We start from the raw sequence: 18,679 nt of genomic DNA, 5'->3' as shown, positions 1-18,679 counted from the left end.
GCACCACTCACCTTTTTTCCCTCATCAATTCTATGATTAACCTCATCCTTCATAAATCCATCCGCCGACACGTCATCTCCCAAGTATCTGAAAACATTCACTTCTTCCATACTCCTCCTCCCCAATTTGATATCCAATTTTTCTTTATCTAAATCATTTGATACCCTCATCACCTTACTCTTTTCTATGTTCACTTTCAACTTTCTACCTTTACACACATTCTCAAACTCATCCACTAACCTTTGCAATTTTTCTTTAGAATCTCCCATAAGCACAGTATCATCAGCAAAAAGTAACTGTGTCAATTCCCATTTTGAATTTGATTCCCCATAATTTAATCCCACCCCTCTCCCGAACACCCTAGCATTTACTTCTTTTACAACCCCATCTATAAATATATTAAACAACCATGGTGACATTACACATCCCTGTCTAAGACCTACTTTTACCGGGAAGTATTCTCCTTCTCTTCTACACGCCCTAACCTGAGCCTCACTATCCTCATAAAAGCTCTTTACAGCATTTAGTAACTTACCACCTATTCCATAAACTTGCAACATCTGCCACATTGCTCCTCTATCCACTCTATCATATGCCTTCTCTAAATCCATAAATGCAATAAAAACTTCCCTACCTTTATCTAAATACTGTTCACATATATGCTTCAATGTAAACACTTGATCTACACATCCCCTACCCACTCTGAAGCCTCCTTGCTCATCCGCAATTCTACATTCTGTCTTACCTCTAATTCTTTCAATTATAACTCTACCGTATACTTTTCCTGGTATACTCAGTAAACTTATTCCTCTATAATTTTTACAATCTCTCTTGTCCCCTTTCCCTTTATATAAAGGGACTATAGTACTTGCTCTCCGCCAATCCCTAGGTACCTTCCCCTCTTTCATACATTTATTAAACAAAAGTACCAACCACTCCAACACTATATCCCCCCCTGCTTTTAACATTTCTGTCATGATCCCATCAGTTGCAGCTGCTTTACCCCCTTTCATTCTACGTAATGCCTCACGTACCTCCACCACACTTACATTCTGCTCTTCTTCACTCCTAAAAGATGGTATACCTTTCTGGCCAGTGCATGAAATTACCGCCTCCCTTTCTTCCTCAACATTTAAAAGTTCCTCAAAATATTCTCACCATCTACCTAATACCTCCTTCTCCCCATCTACTAACTCCCCTACTCTGTTTTTAACAGACAAATCCATACTTTCCCTAGGCTTTCTTAACTTGTTTAACTCACTCCAAAAATTGTTCTTATTTTCATTAAAATTTCTTTACAGTGCCTCTCCCACTCTTTCATCTGCTCTCCTTTTGCACTCTCTCACCACTCTCTTCACCTTTCTTTTACTCTCCATATACTCTGCTCTTCTTATAACACTTCTGCTTTGTAAAAACCTCTCGTAAGCTACCTTTTTCTCTTTTATCACACCCTTTACTTCATCATTCCACCAATCACTCCTCTTTCCTCCTACCCCCACCCTCCTATAACCACAAACTTCTGCCCCACTTTCTAATACTGCATTTTTAAAACTATTCCAACCCTCTTCAACCCCCCCCACTACTCATCTTTGCACTAGCCCACCTTTCTGCCAATAGTCGCTTATATCTCGCCCGAACTTCCTCCTCCCTTAGTTTATACACTTTCACCTCCCTCTTACTTGTTGTTGCCACCTTCCTCTTTTCCCATCTACCTCTTACTCTAACTGTAGCTACAACTAAATAATGATCTGATATATCAGTTGCCCCTCTATAAACATATACATCCTGGAGCCTACCCATCAACCTTTTATCCACCAATACATAATCTAACAAACTACTTTCATTACGTGCTACATCATACCTTGTATATTTATTTATCCTCTTTTTCATAAAATATGTATTACTATTATTATTATTATTATTATTATTATTATTATTATTATCATAAACACTAAACCCACAAGGGTTGTGAATTGCTATATATAGAGTGAAGGCATACAAAAAGAAAATTTTTCTACAGTTATCCCCCAGTTTGATTAGAGAAAACGTAAGTCTTCCGACACTACCTACACAGCTGCTTTGTAAACAAATCTCATATTTACGTCAATTTTTATTCTGTGAGTGTATCATGTTTATATGCTATGTAATGGGTTTCATATATAATTTTGAGGAAAATATCATAGAAGGATTAATGAAATTGCCTGTATTAATGTAAAATAAGGCATATAGTGTGCCCAAGAGTGATTATTATTATGTAGTATTGGCGTCATGAGTAGAGACTCTTAGCGATTTTAATGTGTACCTGCACACCAGCACAGTGTGTAAGTATATTTAGGTACAGGTACACATAAGTATAATTATCAGAGTACATATAAAATATGCAGTAACTTTAAAACACTTGAAATTTTGGAAAGTTTCCTGACATAATAGATGTGGTCATGGAGAATGTAAACAAACCGGGTGGGGCACGCTGTATTTGAAAGACCGCTTGCCTTATAGCAAATTTTGGTTATAATTTAACATTGCCATATTAGCGGAACGCCGTAAAGCAGGGCCCTACTGTATATGATAGAAAAATAGTAATAAACATTTTATATTGTTAGTTTGCATAAACATGTTTTGTAAACAATATATTAACAATGTGAGTTATTGTGTGGTATAGAGAGAGTGAATATTTAAAAATCAGGCCTTATATTGATTTCACAGGTCATGAGAATAATAATTTGAAAAAAAAAAATAAATAAACTGTTACCGGGTGACCGGCAGTCAGCAATGTTGCCATAAGCGGTTCATTTTGTCAATTTCACGACTCCATGTGTCGGTAAGTATTGATTGCAAAAATTTATTTTTTAGCCCATAATATTTACAAAAAAATACCATTTCATAAGAATTTTTTTTTTTCAGCCCTGGGTGGGACTTCAGATTTGAGGGTCTCAACCCTGAAAGGGTTAATACTTTTTGCAAAAAAAAAATGAACACAATGTCGATAACTTATTTCTGAGTTATGTTTTCTGTAATGTCCACTGGTTACGGCTTGCCAAATCTTAGCATGTTGCACACGTCAACACTTAAGAAGACCCCACAGGCGACTGATCCATCAAGAGTCCCTGCACTTGAATGGAGGCCTCAGATGTTGCTATTTAGTGCATTTTGAATGAAACATTCATAAAAATTGTAATTTTTTGAGAGAAAAAAAATTGACAACATGTATTTTTTGAGAGCAAGAACAAAAAAATTACATTTAAGGAAACACTTAAAAATATGTTAGGAACAAACTGATTACATCAATGTTGCCAGAATTGTGCACTATCTTTTGGTAACAAAAAATTTTTTTCCATATTTTTTCAATATTCCTTTCCTAATCACTCCAAAAAATGTCTCCCCTCCCTTAAGAATGCATATAAATGCCATATAACAAATTTACACTAACATATATGAAGTTAGCAATAGAAGTAGACCTTAAAAACAAAAGTGTAATACAGTGGAACCTCGACTTACGATATTAATCTGTTCCAGAGAACTCGCCATTTGACGAAATTATCGTAAGTTGAATTAATTTTCCCCATAAGAAATAATGGAAATCCAATTAATCCGTTCCAGGCACCCAAAAGTATGAAAATTTTTATTTTGCCACATGAAATATACATTTTCCTACACACAAAAAGGATACATGCACAATATATATTGTGCATGTACTACTGTACTTAATGAAGAATAAATGACACCTTTTTTTACCTGTTCACTTGTGTTAGTCAACTGGTGTGGGTCGCATCCTGGGGGACAAGATTAAGGACCCCAATGGAAATAAGTTAGTCCTCGATGACACACTGACTTTCTTGGGTTATCCTGGGTGGCTAACCCTTTGGGGTTAATTTTCCTCAGTATATTGTTAATAAGCCACACCAACAACAGTCTCTCCACATCTTCGAGTAGTACAGCTGACCGTGGAGCAGCAGCAGCTGCTGACAGTTGTGCAGCAGCAGCTGACCGTGGTGCAGCAGCAACTGACCGTGGTACGATAGTATTTTGATAGTATTTCTTGCCCTTTCTACCACAGGGTTGGCACTAGAAGCTTTCTTTGGGCTTATTTAGCAGTTATAAACACTAAAAACACTGGAATAATACAAAATTTATCAGATGTATGCATGCAACCGGCCGCCTTGACTTGTAAACAATGTCGCAATAGCTCAACTGAGGCGCTCTGGCCAGACGGACCAGACAGCCGCGTTCAGGACGAATGATGCAAGTAGTTTTTCATTGTAGGCCTTTGTAAGTCGGGGATTCACTGTACACACACGGTACACCCATTACTTGCCTTAAAATATTTGTAGTCTTCATGTAGGGTGAGAGGTGAGTTTTATTTGTAGGAAGTCAGGTTTGGGAAGTATGGTACCCAGCCAAGGCTGCCCTCCCTGCCCCACCCCACCCACACGTTATGTAAACAGACCATTCAAACATGTCTGGTGTTCGTTCATACATGTTTGTATTATACCATAATTCAAGTACATGTATACTATACATTGTGTACAAGTTGTCTCCATGTTGATACAGTAGAATAAATAAAGACCAACACTTCCATTCTCATGTAATTTTTAGAAGGAATGATGCTCTGACAAATTATTACAAATTATTATTGCAAGTTATCATGAAAAAGCTCTAAATCCACAAGGGTCGTGAATAGCAATAGTGAAGGCATACAAAAGGAATAAATTTCTAGTTAAGTTACTGGTGTTTGACTAGAAAAAATGTAATTCTTTGACTCTCCTACCAGTCGCTTGGTAAACAAATCTCGTATGTCAATTTTTATGCTGTGGGTGTATGTATCGTGTTTATGTTGCATAGCATGTTTATTATATAATTTTGAAAAAATGTCATATATGGATTAATGGAAATTTCTATATTAACGTAATATAAGACATTTAATGCACCCAGGAGATTATGTGGCGTTGAGTAGAGACTTAGCGACTTTAACTTGTACCTGCACGCCAGCACAGCGTGTAAGTATACGTATTTAGATGCAGGTACATGAAAGTAAAGTGGACCCCCGGTTCCCGATGCTATCAGTATCCGATAAATCCGGTAGCCAATGCATTTGATTGAAAAAAATTTGCCTCGCTTCCTGATACAAAACCCGGTATGCGATACGATTCGTACGAGACGTGTCCAGTGTTTACAAGCCAGCCAGTGTGCGCGCATCTAAGCATACATTCGGTACATTCTATATTATCCATATTATCACTGTTTTTGGTGCTTGTTTCTGCAAAATAAGTCACCATGGGCCCCAAGAAAGCTTCTAGTGCCAACCCTTCGAGACCAAGAAATGAAGAAAGATAATTGCAAAGTATGAAAGTGGAGTGCGTGTATTGGAGCTGGTCAGGTTGTATAGTAAACCCCAATCAACCATCTCTACTATAGTGAGCAGGAAAACGGCAATCAAGGAAGCTGTTCTTGCAAAAGGTGCAACTGTGGTTACGAAACAGCGACCACAAGTGTTAGAAAATGTTGAGAGATTGTTATTGGTGTGGATAAATGAAAAACAGATAGGAGGAGATTGCATCTCTCAAGCAATCATTTGTGAAAAGGCTAGGCAGTTGCATGACGATTTGGTAAAGAAATTGCCTGCAACTAGTGGTGATGTGAGTGAATTTAAGGCTAGCAAAGGTTGGTTTGAAAGATTTAAGAATCGTAGTGGCATACATAGTGTGATTAGGCATGGTGAGGCTGCCAGTTCAGACCACAAAGCAGCTGAAAAATATGTGCATGAATTCAAGGAGTACATAGAGGCTGAAGGATTGAAACCTGAACAAGTGTTTAATTGTGACAAAACAGGCCTGTTTTGGAAGAAATTGCCAAGCAGGACCTAGATTACTCAGGAGGAAAAGCTACCTCAAGTCCTAATGGAGGGGGAAAACCCTTCTAAACAATAGGTTCAACACTCCCCTCCTCCCATCCCATCAATCATCACCAGATCTTCATTAACCCTTTGAGGGTCGACAGGCCCTCTCCGAAACTCGTTCTCAGGGTCGGCCAAATTTAAAAAAAAAAAAAAATTATTTTCTCTTATGAAAAGATAGAGAATCTTTTCCCGATCATAAAGACACCAAAAGTTTGAAATTTGATAGAAAACTTACGGAATTATGCTCTCGCAAAGTTAGCGGTCTCGGCGATATTTACGCATCGGCGATTTTGCCCACTTTGAGCCCCATTTTCGGCCAATTTCACTGTACTAGTCGACAAAAAACATGAATATTTCGCTAGAACTCCATTTTTTCTATCGAATGGGTGCAAGAAACCACCCATTTATAAATTCAACTATCCAGTACAGTGGTCAGAATTTAGCAATTTTGCCAATTTCACACAAATTTCAAAAGATGCCAATTTCCGAATAGGGTCCAGAATAAACAAGAAATACATTCCTGGCACTAAAATGACATTTCCTCTAGTCATTAGTCACGTCTCAAGGGCCCTCTTATATCCTTTTGCTTTCCACTTTGAATTTTTATTCTCACAAAAAATATAAGATTTACTGTTATGCAGACTACTGCATTAGTGTAAAAAATGGTATAAATATTATTGGTGCACTTGTAAAAGAATATTAGACTCACCAGTTGACGTGTATTGCACGCTTGGCACGATTTGTTTACTTTTGAAGTTTGGTAAAAATCGAACATTTCTGCTACTTTGAGCTCAATTTCAGGGCACCTTTCATTGTAAAACCAGTCAAAATCATCTCAATTTCTGTAATATGTCTTCCATTCTATAAAATGAGACCAAGAAAACTAGAATACAATAATAAATACCATACGAAAATACACTGCAAAGTCGCTGATTTATTAAAAAAAAATGGTCAAAGTTTTTTTTTTCTCATTATGCACTGTGTGCTGCAGGATTTTTTTTAGACTGTGCACACTGACCACATAGACCCATTCTTTCACATGAAGGCCTACCAGCTTTCTCCCACTAGATTTGAGGCCGCTAGAATTTATGAGTACTAGTACGTCAAAAGCCCCTACGCGTAAAACGTACTAGTACGACCAAAACCCTCAAAGGGTTAAAGGTAAGTGTCAATTATTCTATTGTTATTATTCTATTGTTATTGTTGTTATTGTAATTATTCTATTGCATTAAACTTAATGTTTCATGTGGTAAAAGTTTTTTTTTTTTTTTCATGCTTTTGGGTGTCTTGCACGGATTAATTTGATTTCCAGGTGTAAATGATAATGGGAGCCCTTTGATTGAACTTTGTATAGAAAGGGGTTTAGTTATAGGTAATACATATTTTAAGAAAAAGAGGATAAATAAGTATACACGATATGATGTAGGGCGAAATGACAGTAGTTTGTTGGATTATGTATTGGTAGATAAAAGACTGTTGAGTAGACTTCAGGATGTACATGTTTATAGAGGGGCCACAGATATATCAGATCACTTTCTAGTTGTAGCTACACTGAGAGTAAAAGGTAGATGGGATACAAGGAGAATAGAAGCATCAGGGAAGAGAGAGGTGAAGGTTTATAAACTAAAAGAGGAGGCAGTTAGGGTAAGATATAAACAGCTATTGGAGGATAGATGGGCTAATGAGAGCATAGGCAATGGGGTCGAAGAGGTATGGGGTAGGTTTAAAAATGTAGTGTTAGAGTGTTCAGCAGAAGTTTGTGGTTACAGGAAAGTGGGTGCAGGAGGGAAGAGGAGCGATTGGTGGAATGATGATGTAAAGAGAGTAGTAAGGGAGAAAAAGTTAGCATATGAGAAGTTTTTACAAAGTAGAAGTGATGCAAGGAGGGAAGAGTATATGGAGAAAAAGAGAGAAGTTAAGAGAGTGGTGAAGCAATGTAAAAAGAGAGCAAATGAGAGAGTGGGTGAGATGTTATCAACAAATTTTGTTGAAAATAAGAAAAAGTTTTGGAGTGAGATTAACAAGTTAAGAAAGCCTAGAGAACAAATGGATTTGTCAGTTAAAAATAGGAGAGGAGAGTTATTAAATGGAGAGTTAGAGGTATTGGGAAGATGGAAGGAATATTTTGAGGAATTGTTAAATGTTGATGAAGATAGGGAAGCTGTGATTTCGTGTATAGGGCAAGGAGGAATAACATCTTGTAGGAGTGAGGAAGAGCCAGTTGTGAGTGTGGGGGAAGTTCGTGAGGCAGTAGGTAAAATGAAAGGGGGTAAGGCAGCCGGGATTGATGGGATAAAGATAGAAATGTTAAAAGCAGGTGGGGATATAGTTTTGGAGTGATTGGTGCAATTATTTAATAAATGTATGGAAGAGGGTAAGGTACCTAGGGATTGGCAGAGAGCATGCATAGTTCCTTTGTATAAAGGCAAAGGGGATAAAAGAGAGTGCAAAAATTATAGGGGGATAAGTCTGTTGAGTGTACCTGGTAAAGTGTATGGTAGAGTTATAATTGAAAGAATTAAGAGTAAGACGGAGAATAGGATAGCAGATGAACAAGGAGGCTTTAGGAAAGGTAGGGGGTGTGTGGACCAGGTGTTTACAGTGAAACATATAAGTGAACAGTATTTAGATAAGGCTAAAGAGGTCTTTGTGGCATTTATGGATTTGGAAAAGGCGTATGACAGGGTGGATAGGGGGGCATTGTGGCAGATGTTGCAAGTGTATGGTGTAGGAGGTAGGTTACTGAAAGCAGTGAAGAGTTTTTACGAGGATAGTGAGGCTCAAGTTAGAGTATGTAGGAAAGAGGGAAATTTTTTCCCAGTAAAAGTAGGCCTTAGACAAGGATGTGTGATGTCACCGTGGTTGTTTAATATATTTATAGATGGGGTTGTAAGAGAAGTAAATGCGAGGGTCTTGGCAAGAGGCGTGGAGTTAAAAGATAAAGAATCACACACAAAGTGGGAGTTGTCACAGCTGCTCTTTGCTGATGACACTGTGCTCTTGGGAGATTCTGAAGAGAAGTTGCAGAGATTGGTGGATGAATTTGGTAGGGTGTGCAAAAGAAGAAAATTAAAGGTGAATACAGGAAAGAGTAAGGTTATGAGGATAACAAAAAGATTAGGTGATGAAAGATTGAATATCAGATTGGAGGGAGAGAGTATGGAGGAGGTGAACGTATTCAGATATTTGGGAGTGGACGTGTCAGCGGATGGGTCTATGAAAGATGAGGTGAATCATAGAATTGATGAGGGAAAAAGAGTGAGTGGTGCACTTAGGAGTCTGTGGAGACAAAGAACTTTGTCCTTGGAGGCAAAGAGGGGAATGTATGAGAGTATAGTTTTACCAACGCTCTTATATGGGTGTGAAGCGTGGGTGATGAATGTTGCAGCGAGGAGAAGGCTGGAGGCAGTGGAGATGTCATGTCTGAGGGCAATGTGTGGTGTGAATATAATGCAGAGAATTCGTAGTTTGGAAGTTAGGAGGAGGTGCGGGATTACCAAAACTGTTGTCCAGAGGGCTGAGGAAGGGTTGTTGAGGTGGTTCGGACATGTAGAGAGAATGGAGCGAAACAGAATGACTTCAAGAGTGTATCAGTCTGTAGTGGAAGGAAGGCGGGGTAGGGGTCGGCCTAGGAAGGGTTGGAGGGAGGGGGTAAAGGAGGTTTTGTGTGCGAGGGGCTTGGACTTCCAGCAGGCATGCGTGAGCGTGTTTGATAGGAGTGAATGGAGACAAATGGTTTTTAATACTTGACGTGCTGTTGGAGTGTGAGCAAAGTAACATTTATGAAGGGATTCAGGGAAACCGGCAGGCCGGACTTGAGTCCTGGAGATGGGAAGTACAGTGCCTGCACTCTGAAGGAGGGGTGTTAATGTTGCAGTTTAAAAACTGTAGTGTAAAGCACCCTTCTGGCAAGACAGTGATGGAGTGAATGATGGTGAAAGTTTTTCTTTTTCGGGCCACCCTGCCTTGGTGGGAATCGGCCGGTGTGATAATAAAAAAAATAAATAAATATTTCTTATGGGGAAAATTGATTCGCTTTCCGATAATTTTGGTTTACGATGAGCTCTCAGGAACGGAATAATATTGCGAACTGGGGGTCCACTGCATAATTATCGGAGTACATGTAAAATGTGCACTAACTTTAGAACACTCGAAATTTTGGAAAATTTCCAGACATGGTTGTGCTCGTGGAGAATGTAAACAAGCTGGGTGGGGCGCGCCGTACAGTGGACCCCCGCATAACGATTACCTCCGAATGCGACCAATTATGTTAGTGTATTTATGTAAGTGCGTTTGTACGTGTATGTTTGGGGGTCTGAAATGGACTAATCTACTTCACAATATTTCTTATGGGAATAAATTCGGTCAGTACTGGCACCTGAACATACTTATGGAGTGAAAAAATATCGTTAACCGGGGGTCCACTGTATTTGAAAGTTGGTCATACTTTGAAATCACTGTGTTAGCGGAATGCCGTAAGGTGAAATGCCATAAAGCGAGGCCCTACTCTATACATAAATCACCATTTTTTAAATGGCACCAGACCATATTTATATTAATGGTACCAGTACATTAAAATGAACACTACAGTAGCCTAATAGAGGGCCCATGCTAAGTTGGTCTTCAAATCCAGTCCTTCTCATTTATGCATTTTTTTTTTTCAACAAGTCGGCCGTCTCCCACCGAGGCAGGGCGACCCAAAAAAGAAAGAAAATCCCCAAAAAGAAAATACTTTCATCATCATTCAACACTTTCACCACACTCACACATTATCACTGTTTTTGCAGAGGTGCTCAGAATACAACAGTTTAGAAGCATACACATATAAAGATACGCAACATATCCCTCCAAACTGCCAATAATTTATGCATTTATCCAACCTAATTTGAGTTTCCAAAAGATTCAGCTTTCATAACTGTCTGGGTAGCCAGACTTGGGTTCTAAAGGGGTGGTTTGGAATATTTGCGGTTTGGAGGAACATCTAACCTGTCATATCTGTGCACTTCTGGCAATACAGTGATAGTGTCAATGATGGTAAGTTTCTTTTTTGGGTCACCCTGCCTTGGTGGAAGACTACCATAGTGTTAAAAAAAATCAATTTTATTTTTAGTGATAATATATAAATTGACAGTATATAAATTGAGAGGTACCCTGAGTTACTTTGAGAATTGATTGGACAGATACAGTGGATCCTCAGTTTTCGTGAATTTCGGTTATCTGCAACATTTTACGTCAAAATATACCCTCTTCGTGATTTCGGCGGTTGTACGGAACATGTCCCAGTGCCCGCGTGCACACAGCCTCCCACACACGCATTCAGAGTCAGTGTGGCATTATTTCTCGGTGAGCGAACATCACCCCTCCCGTTCATACGAAACACTTCATAATCCATTGTTTTTTGTGCTTGCAACTGCTAAATAAACCACCATGGGCCCAAAGAAAGTTAGTGCCAGCCCTTTGGTAAAGGTGAGAAACATTCAAGAAAGAAATCAGAAAAAATATGGAAGTGGCGTACTTGTGGTTGAGTTTGCCAGGATGTACGGGAAGCCCCATTCAACAGTGCAAACATTTATGGAGGAGCATCACCCTTACAAAGCTGTTGCAGGCCGTGTCTGTGACATGTTGAATGACAATGCTTTGTCCTGTTTTAGGCAAATCTTGGACTCCAGAAACAGAGCTCTCTGAGCAACAGGGGTCCAGTGACTCAAGCTGGTCCTAGTGCCATTAAAAAACAAAGAAGGGAAGTAACCCCAGATAAGGGCTTGGTACCTAAAGTCTATGGAAGGGGATTCCCCTTCCAATCAATAGTAACTACTCCTGTCTTCCATACACCAACAAGTCTCTTCAATAAAGGTAAGTGTGATGTTAAATGTTCATTTATACATTTTATTGCTTTATATTGATTAGTAATTCTTTTCTGTGTGTAAATCTATAATCTTAAACAAAAAAAATAGTTTTTTTATACTGTTAGGCATCTGGAATGGATTAATTGGATTTACATGATTTTGGTTATCGTGAATTTCAGCTTTCCTCACTCTCTGGAACGGATTAATCGCGAAAACAGAGGGTCCACTGCATTTGAGTGAGAAGGGTTGAATTTGAGAGACCTGTCAAGCATGGGCCAGTAGGCCCACTGGTTTAGGAAGACAGAAAAGCAAAGACTAGGACATATTTATTAGAAAAAGTTTCTGTCCTGGGACAGATTCTGAAGATAAGCTTGAGGTTAGTGGATGAGTTTGGTAGAGTATGTAAAAGAAGAAAATTAGAGGTGAATATAGGAAAGCGTTATCTGATAAGATACCCAATCTTTCGTTATTTTATTTTGTTATCAGATTGGAGAGAGTATGGAGGAGGTGCATGTATTCAGATATTTAGTAGTGGATGTGTCAGCAGATGGGTCTATGAAAGATTAGGTGAATCATAGAATTGACGAGGGAAAAAATGAGTGGTGCACTGAGGAATCTGTGGAGATGAACTTTGTCCATGAAAGCAAAGAGGAGAATGTATAAGTATAGTTATACCAACGCTCTTATATGGGTGCGAAGCATGGGTAGTGAATGTTGCAATAAGAAGGCTGGAGGCAGTGGGGATGTCATGTCTGAGGTGTGAATATAATGCAGAGAATTCGTAGTTCGGAAATTAGGAGGAGGTGCATGATTACCAAAACTATTGTTTAGAGGGCTGAAGAAGGGTTGAGGTGGTTGGACACGTAGAGAAGATGGAACAAAATAGAATGACAGTGTATAAATCTGTATTGGAGGGAAGGCTGGGTAGGGGTTGGCCTAGGAAAGGTTGGAGGGAGCGGGTTTTGTGTGTGAGGAGCGTGGACTTGCTGCAAGCATGTGTGAGTGTGTTAGTAGTGAATGGGGACAAATGGTTTTTAGGACTTGATGTGCTGTTGGAGTGTGAGCAGGGTAATATTTATGAAGGGATTCAGGGAAACCAGCAGGACGGACTTGAGTCCTGGAGATGGGAAGTATAGTGCCTGCACTCTGAAGAAAGGGTGTTAAGGGAGGGGCGAGCAGAATCGCCAACTTTTTTTTTTTATCAGATTTCAATGGGATTGTGACAATGGATTAAGCAGCTTAAAAAAACATAGGCTGTGTTTGTTTTGACTGTTAGCCTTCAAGTTAGATAGAAAAAAATTATTTTTGCACAATTTTATGGGTCCTAGGACTTTCCAGTTTCTACTAAATTGGGAAGATGTGCAATGCTCTAGTTGACATCAGATGAAAGATAATAAGATTAATAATGACCCAGAACACTTTAGCGATAATGTCAGTAGATTCCATAAAAAAAAAGTTGAAGTTAGTAATTTTGTTTTTATTGTTTTTTGTGTACAAAAAAATAATTAAAAACAAAGCTGTGAACAGTATCACAAATCCACTGTGGGTGTTTGTAGAACCATCATTCCTCAATAACGTCTGCAAAAATCATAACAATCCTATTAATATTAATTGCAGGAGATGGATTAGTGTCAATAACTTATTTCTGATTTATTACTGATTTTGTTTGGTGTGAAACTCTATGGTTACTGCACGCCAAATCTGAGCGTGTTACACCCCTCCTTGCTTGTTAACATAAGAAAGAAGGAACACTGCAACAGGCCTACTGACCCATGTGGAGCAGGTCCATGTCCCCCCCCTCCCCCCAGATAAGCCCAATGACCCACCCAGTCTGGTCACCTCCACTCAAGGATGGAGCACTGCACCAGACCCAGTAGCACAAGCTAGTCAGGTCCAACTCACACCCACCCACACCCACTCGTGTATTTATCTCACCTATTTTTAAAACTACACAACGTTTTAGCCTGAATAACTGTGCTCGGGAGTTTGTTCCACTCATCCACAACTCTATTACCAAACCAGTGCTTTCTTATATCCTTCCTGAATCTGAATTTTTCCAGCTTGAAACCATTGCTGCAAGTCCTGTCTTGGCTGGAAATTTTCAGCACGCTATTTACATCCCCTTTATTTATTCCTGTTTTCCATTTATGCACTTCGATCATATTCCTCCTAATTCTGCGCTTTTCGAGAGAGTGCAGATTCAGGGCCCTCAGTTTTGTACTACAGTGGTTCCTCGTTGTTCGTAATTAATCCGTTCCTGGAGCCGTTACTATAAAGGAAATTTACGATTTACGAATCAATTTTCCCCATAAGAAATAATGTAAATACAATTAATCCGTTCCTGACACCCAAAAGTATTAAAACAAAAAATTTTTTAACATGAAATTTACATGTAGTACATAAACAATACAATGGGAAATGATGAATGAAACATTAACAGCATAACACTTACCTTTATTGGAGATTCTTCTTAGTGTATGGGAGACTGGAGGAGGAGAGAGAGTGGATTGTTTATAGTTTGGAATGGGAATCCCCTTCCATCAACACCTCAGGTACCATTTGCTTTTCTGGGGTTGCTTCTCCTCTCTGTTTCTTAATGCCACTAGGACCACCTTGAGAGTCACTGGAGTCCTGTCTCACAAAATAACTGTGGAGAGAGCTCTGTTTCTGGCGTCTCTTTAACACTTCCCTAAAATGGCCCAAGACTTTGTCACTGTACATGTTGCCAACCTGGCTTGCAACAACCTTGTTAGGGTGATGTTTCTCCTTAAAGCTTTCCATCTTACCCCACATAGTAAAAATCTCTTTAATTTCTGAAGAAGGCACCTTCTTCCATCTCTCTTCCTCCTCCTCTGCAGCAAGATTCTGAGCTGCGATGTGTTGCTCTTCCTGCTGAAGCTCTTGCAGCTCCTCAGTGGTGAGCTCTTCATTGTGGTCTTCCACCAATTCTTCCACATCCTCCAAACTCACATCCAACCCCATGGAACTCCCCAGTGCCACAATTGATTTTACAACAGACATAGGCTCATTAGGATCAGTCCCAAATCCTTCAAAATCCCTCTTGTCGACACAATCTGGCCACAATTTTCTCCAGGCAGAGTTCAAAGTCCTGGTAGTCACTCCCTCCCAAGCCATACCTATAAGGGTTATGCAGTGGAGGATCAAGTGAGGGTCAAGTGAGTGTCTGTGGTCACAGTCAAGCACCTGTGAAACATTGCTTTTGTGTAGAGTTTTTTAAAGTTTGCAATAACCTGCTAGTCCCTGGGTTGGAGGAGAGGAGTGGTATTCGGGGGCAAGAACTTTACTGTGATGAACCCAAACTCCTCGAAAATTAGGTCATCCAAGTTTGGAGGATGAGCAGGTGCATTGTCCATTACTAGCACGCACTTGAGATCCAATTTCTTTTCCAGGAGATACTCCTTCACACTAGGGCCAAACACTTCATTGAACCACTCGACGAAAATTTCCCTCGTGACCCATGCCTTATTATTAGATTTCCAAAACACACACAATTTACTCTTCATAACATTGTTTTTCTTCTTGTGTAATGAAGGTCCTCTTTGGCATTTTCTTCCAAAAGAGGCCTGTTTCGTCACAATTGAACACTTGTTCAGGTTTCAGTCCTTCAGCCTCTATGCACTCCTGGAATTCATGCACATATTTTTCAGCCACCTTGTGGTCCGAACTGGCAGCCTCACCATGCCTTACCACACTGTGTATGCCAGTACGGTTCTTAAATCTCTCAAACAAGCCTTTGCTGGCCTTAAATTCACTCACTTCACCACTATTTGCAGGCAATTTCTTTACCAAATCTTCATGCAACTGCCTAGCCTTTTCACAAATAAACGAAGTCATAAGAGTATCTCCTGCTAATTGTTTCTCATTTATCCACACCAATAATAACTTCTCAACCTCTTCCAGTACTGGTGATCTCATTTTTGTCAGCATAGTTACTCCCTTTGCAACAACAGCATCCTTTATTTCATTTTTCTTGGCAACATAAGGTTGTGTAGGGTTTCTTATACATCCTGGACAGTTCGGCCACACTTGTACTACTTTCTTATAGTTCAATGATGGTTTTATTAAATTCAATCGTATTTCTCACCTTCTTTACCACAGGCTTGGCACTAGGAGCTTTCTTTGGAGCCATGGTAGCTTATTTAGTACTTGCAAGCACTAAAATAAATGGAATATTATGAAATATTTCGCTGGAGCACGCGAGGGGACCTTCGCTCACTGGTAAACAATGCCAGACTGGCTGCCGCCCTGGCCCACGCCGTGCGTACGCGTCCCGGACGAACTACGACTCAGGAGTCAACCTATGAAAAGCGAGTCCATGTTTATATGAAAATACCCCTATGATTGGCGAATTTTACGATTGCCGGGAACTACGAAAAGCGGGGGACCACTGTACTTTTCAGTAAGAAAAATTTTTTTCCATAATTTTTCAATTTTAATTTCCTGAAACTGGAAAAAGGCTCGCCCCTCCCTTAATGTTGGTTTTATAAATGTAATGTAAGCGCACCTCTGAGTGAATGATGGTGACAATTTTTCTTTTTCGGGCCACCCTGCCTTGGTGGGAAATGTCCGTTGTGTTAATGAAAATTAATAAAAAGAAAAAAAAATCATTAAGGTCCCAGGACTAAAATGTTTTCTAATAAATTTGTAGTGTTGGCTTGTCTTTCTAAACCAGTTTGTGGGTATGTTACCAAGGTTTATACAAGCAAGTCTGCTGCAGCCCTCCTCATTTCTTATGTTCTTGTGATGGTGGAACAATCTGCCACTAAGGGTCATTGGAGCTAAAACATTAGGGAGCTTTAGAAATAGGTTAGACATGTATGTGGTATTAGGTTTGAGGTAATCCTTGTGTAGCTTCACGAATAGGTTGGACAAATATTTGAGTGACATGGGTTAGACTTGACGTACCACGTATGGGCCAATAAGCCTGTTGCAGTGTTCCTGCAACAGTAATATGGCCAGTAATATATGGTATTCATGATGTTTCTAAATGTATTAAAAGCTTTGTACATTTCAGGTTATTGGAAGAAATCAATCGTAACATAATGGAAGATAATGTTCTGTATCAAGAAAAGGAAGCTATTTTCTTGAAGAAAAAACATGATATTCAGCAGCTCGAAGAAAAGGAGGTTGATGTAAATAATTACATTGTTATAAACTACAGAAGTGTTGTTGATGCGGTAAGTTCATGTAATTGTATAAATAATTTTTATATCATAATGTACCCTTTTCTGGCTGGAAGAACTGATTGCAAGAGTGCCATTCCTGTCTTTTAATTAGTAGATGGACAGTCAAGCTTCCACCACTTTAACTTTGATCCAAAGTATCTGAGCTATCCTGTCTCCTCACCCTGATTTATTATGCTTACACAGTCCTGATGAATATTAACCCTTTGAGGGTCGACAGGCCCTCTCCGAAACTCGTTCTCAGGGTCGGCCAAATTTAAAAAAAAAAAAAATTATTTTCTCTTATGAAAAGATAGAGAATCTTTTCCCGATCATAAAGACACCAAAAGTTTGAAATTTGATAGAAAACTTAGGGAATTATGCTCTCGCAAAGTTAGCGGTCTCGGCGATGTTAACGCATCGGCGATTTTGCCCACTTTGAGCCCCATTTTCGGCCAATTTCACTGTACTAGTCGACAAAAAACATGAATATTTCGCTAGAACTCCATTTTTTCTATCGAATGGGTGCAAGAAACCACCCATTTATAAATTCAACTATCCAGTACAGTGGTCAGAATTTAGCAATTTTGCCAATTTCACACAAATTTCAAAAGATGCCAATTTCCGAATAGGGTCCAGAATAAACAAGAAAGACATTCCTGGCACTAAAATGACATTTCCTCTAGTCATTAGTCACGTCTCAAGGGCCCTCTTATATTCTTTTGCTTTCCACTTTGAATTTTTATTCTCACAAAAAATATAAGATTTACTGTTATGCAGACTACTGCATTAGTGTAAAAAATGGTATAAATATTATTGGTGCACTTGTGAAAGAATATTAGACTCACCAGTTGACGTGTATTGCACGCTTGGCACGATTTGTTTACTTTTGAAGTTTGGTAAAAATCGAACATTTCTGCTACTTTGAGCTCAATTTCAAGGCACCTTTCATTGTAAAACCAGTCAAAATCATCTCAATTTCTGTAATATGTCTTCCATTCTATAAAATGAGACCAAGAAAACTAGAATACAAAAATAAATACCATACGAAAATACACTGCAAAGTTGCTGATTTATTAAAAAAAAATGGTCAAAGTTTTTTTTTTCTCATTATGCACTGTGTGCTGCAGGATTTTTTTTAGACTGTGCACAATGACCACATAGACCCATTCTTTCATATGAAGGCCTACCAGCTTTCTCCCACTAGATTTGAGGCCGCTAGAATTTATGAGTACTAGTACGTCAAAAACCCCTACGCGTAAAACGTACTAGTACGACCAAAATCCTCAAAGGGTTAAAGCCCCTAGCACTCAAAACCTTTATCCCCTTCCTGAGATGACTCCTACCCTTCCTTTTTTACCCCATATTTATCTAGGCTCTTAGTTATCCTATTGTTCCATCCTTTACCAAAACCACTTCAACAACCCTTCCTCAGCCACCTGAATTATACATAGATGACCCTTCATCTAATATCCACCCTCTTCATAATACTTCCATTACATTTTACCCTCAAGCATGACATAACCACTGGGTCTAGCCTCCTCGCTGTAATGTTTAAAGCTCATTCTTCACACTCGTGCAAGTGTTGGTATCACTGTACTCTTTACATTGCCCATCTTTCCTCCATGGATAAAATTCTCCATAGATGCCTAGGTGTACCATCCATTTTTCTTTTTCCTCGTCTTTTCCATAGCTTGTCCTGTCTTTCGTAGACCCACTTGCCAAGAAATCCACTCCTAAATATCTGAACACAT

At 39.2% G+C, this 18,679-nt stretch overlaps 1 protein-coding gene across 1 annotated transcript in view; it reads left to right on the top strand.

The window, feature by feature from the left end:
• The window catches only part of LOC128699095 (kinetochore protein Nuf2-like), a 92,625-nt gene that overhangs the window by 57,636 nt on the left and 16,310 nt on the right, over positions 1–18,679 (top strand). The window contains exon 9 of the mRNA XM_053791610.2: positions 16,778–16,940. Coding sequence (XP_053647585.1) covers positions 16,778–16,940 — 163 coding nt within the window. The remainder of the gene's footprint in view (positions 1–16,777; positions 16,941–18,679) is intronic.

The sequence above is a fragment of the Cherax quadricarinatus genome, chromosome 54, assembly GCF_038502225.1.
Source record: "Cherax quadricarinatus isolate ZL_2023a chromosome 54, ASM3850222v1, whole genome shotgun sequence".
NCBI classification, from domain to species: Eukaryota; Metazoa; Arthropoda; class Malacostraca; order Decapoda; family Parastacidae; genus Cherax; species Cherax quadricarinatus.
Note: the sequence above shows the minus strand (reverse complement) of the source record. Positions and strands in the feature narration are given on the sequence as shown.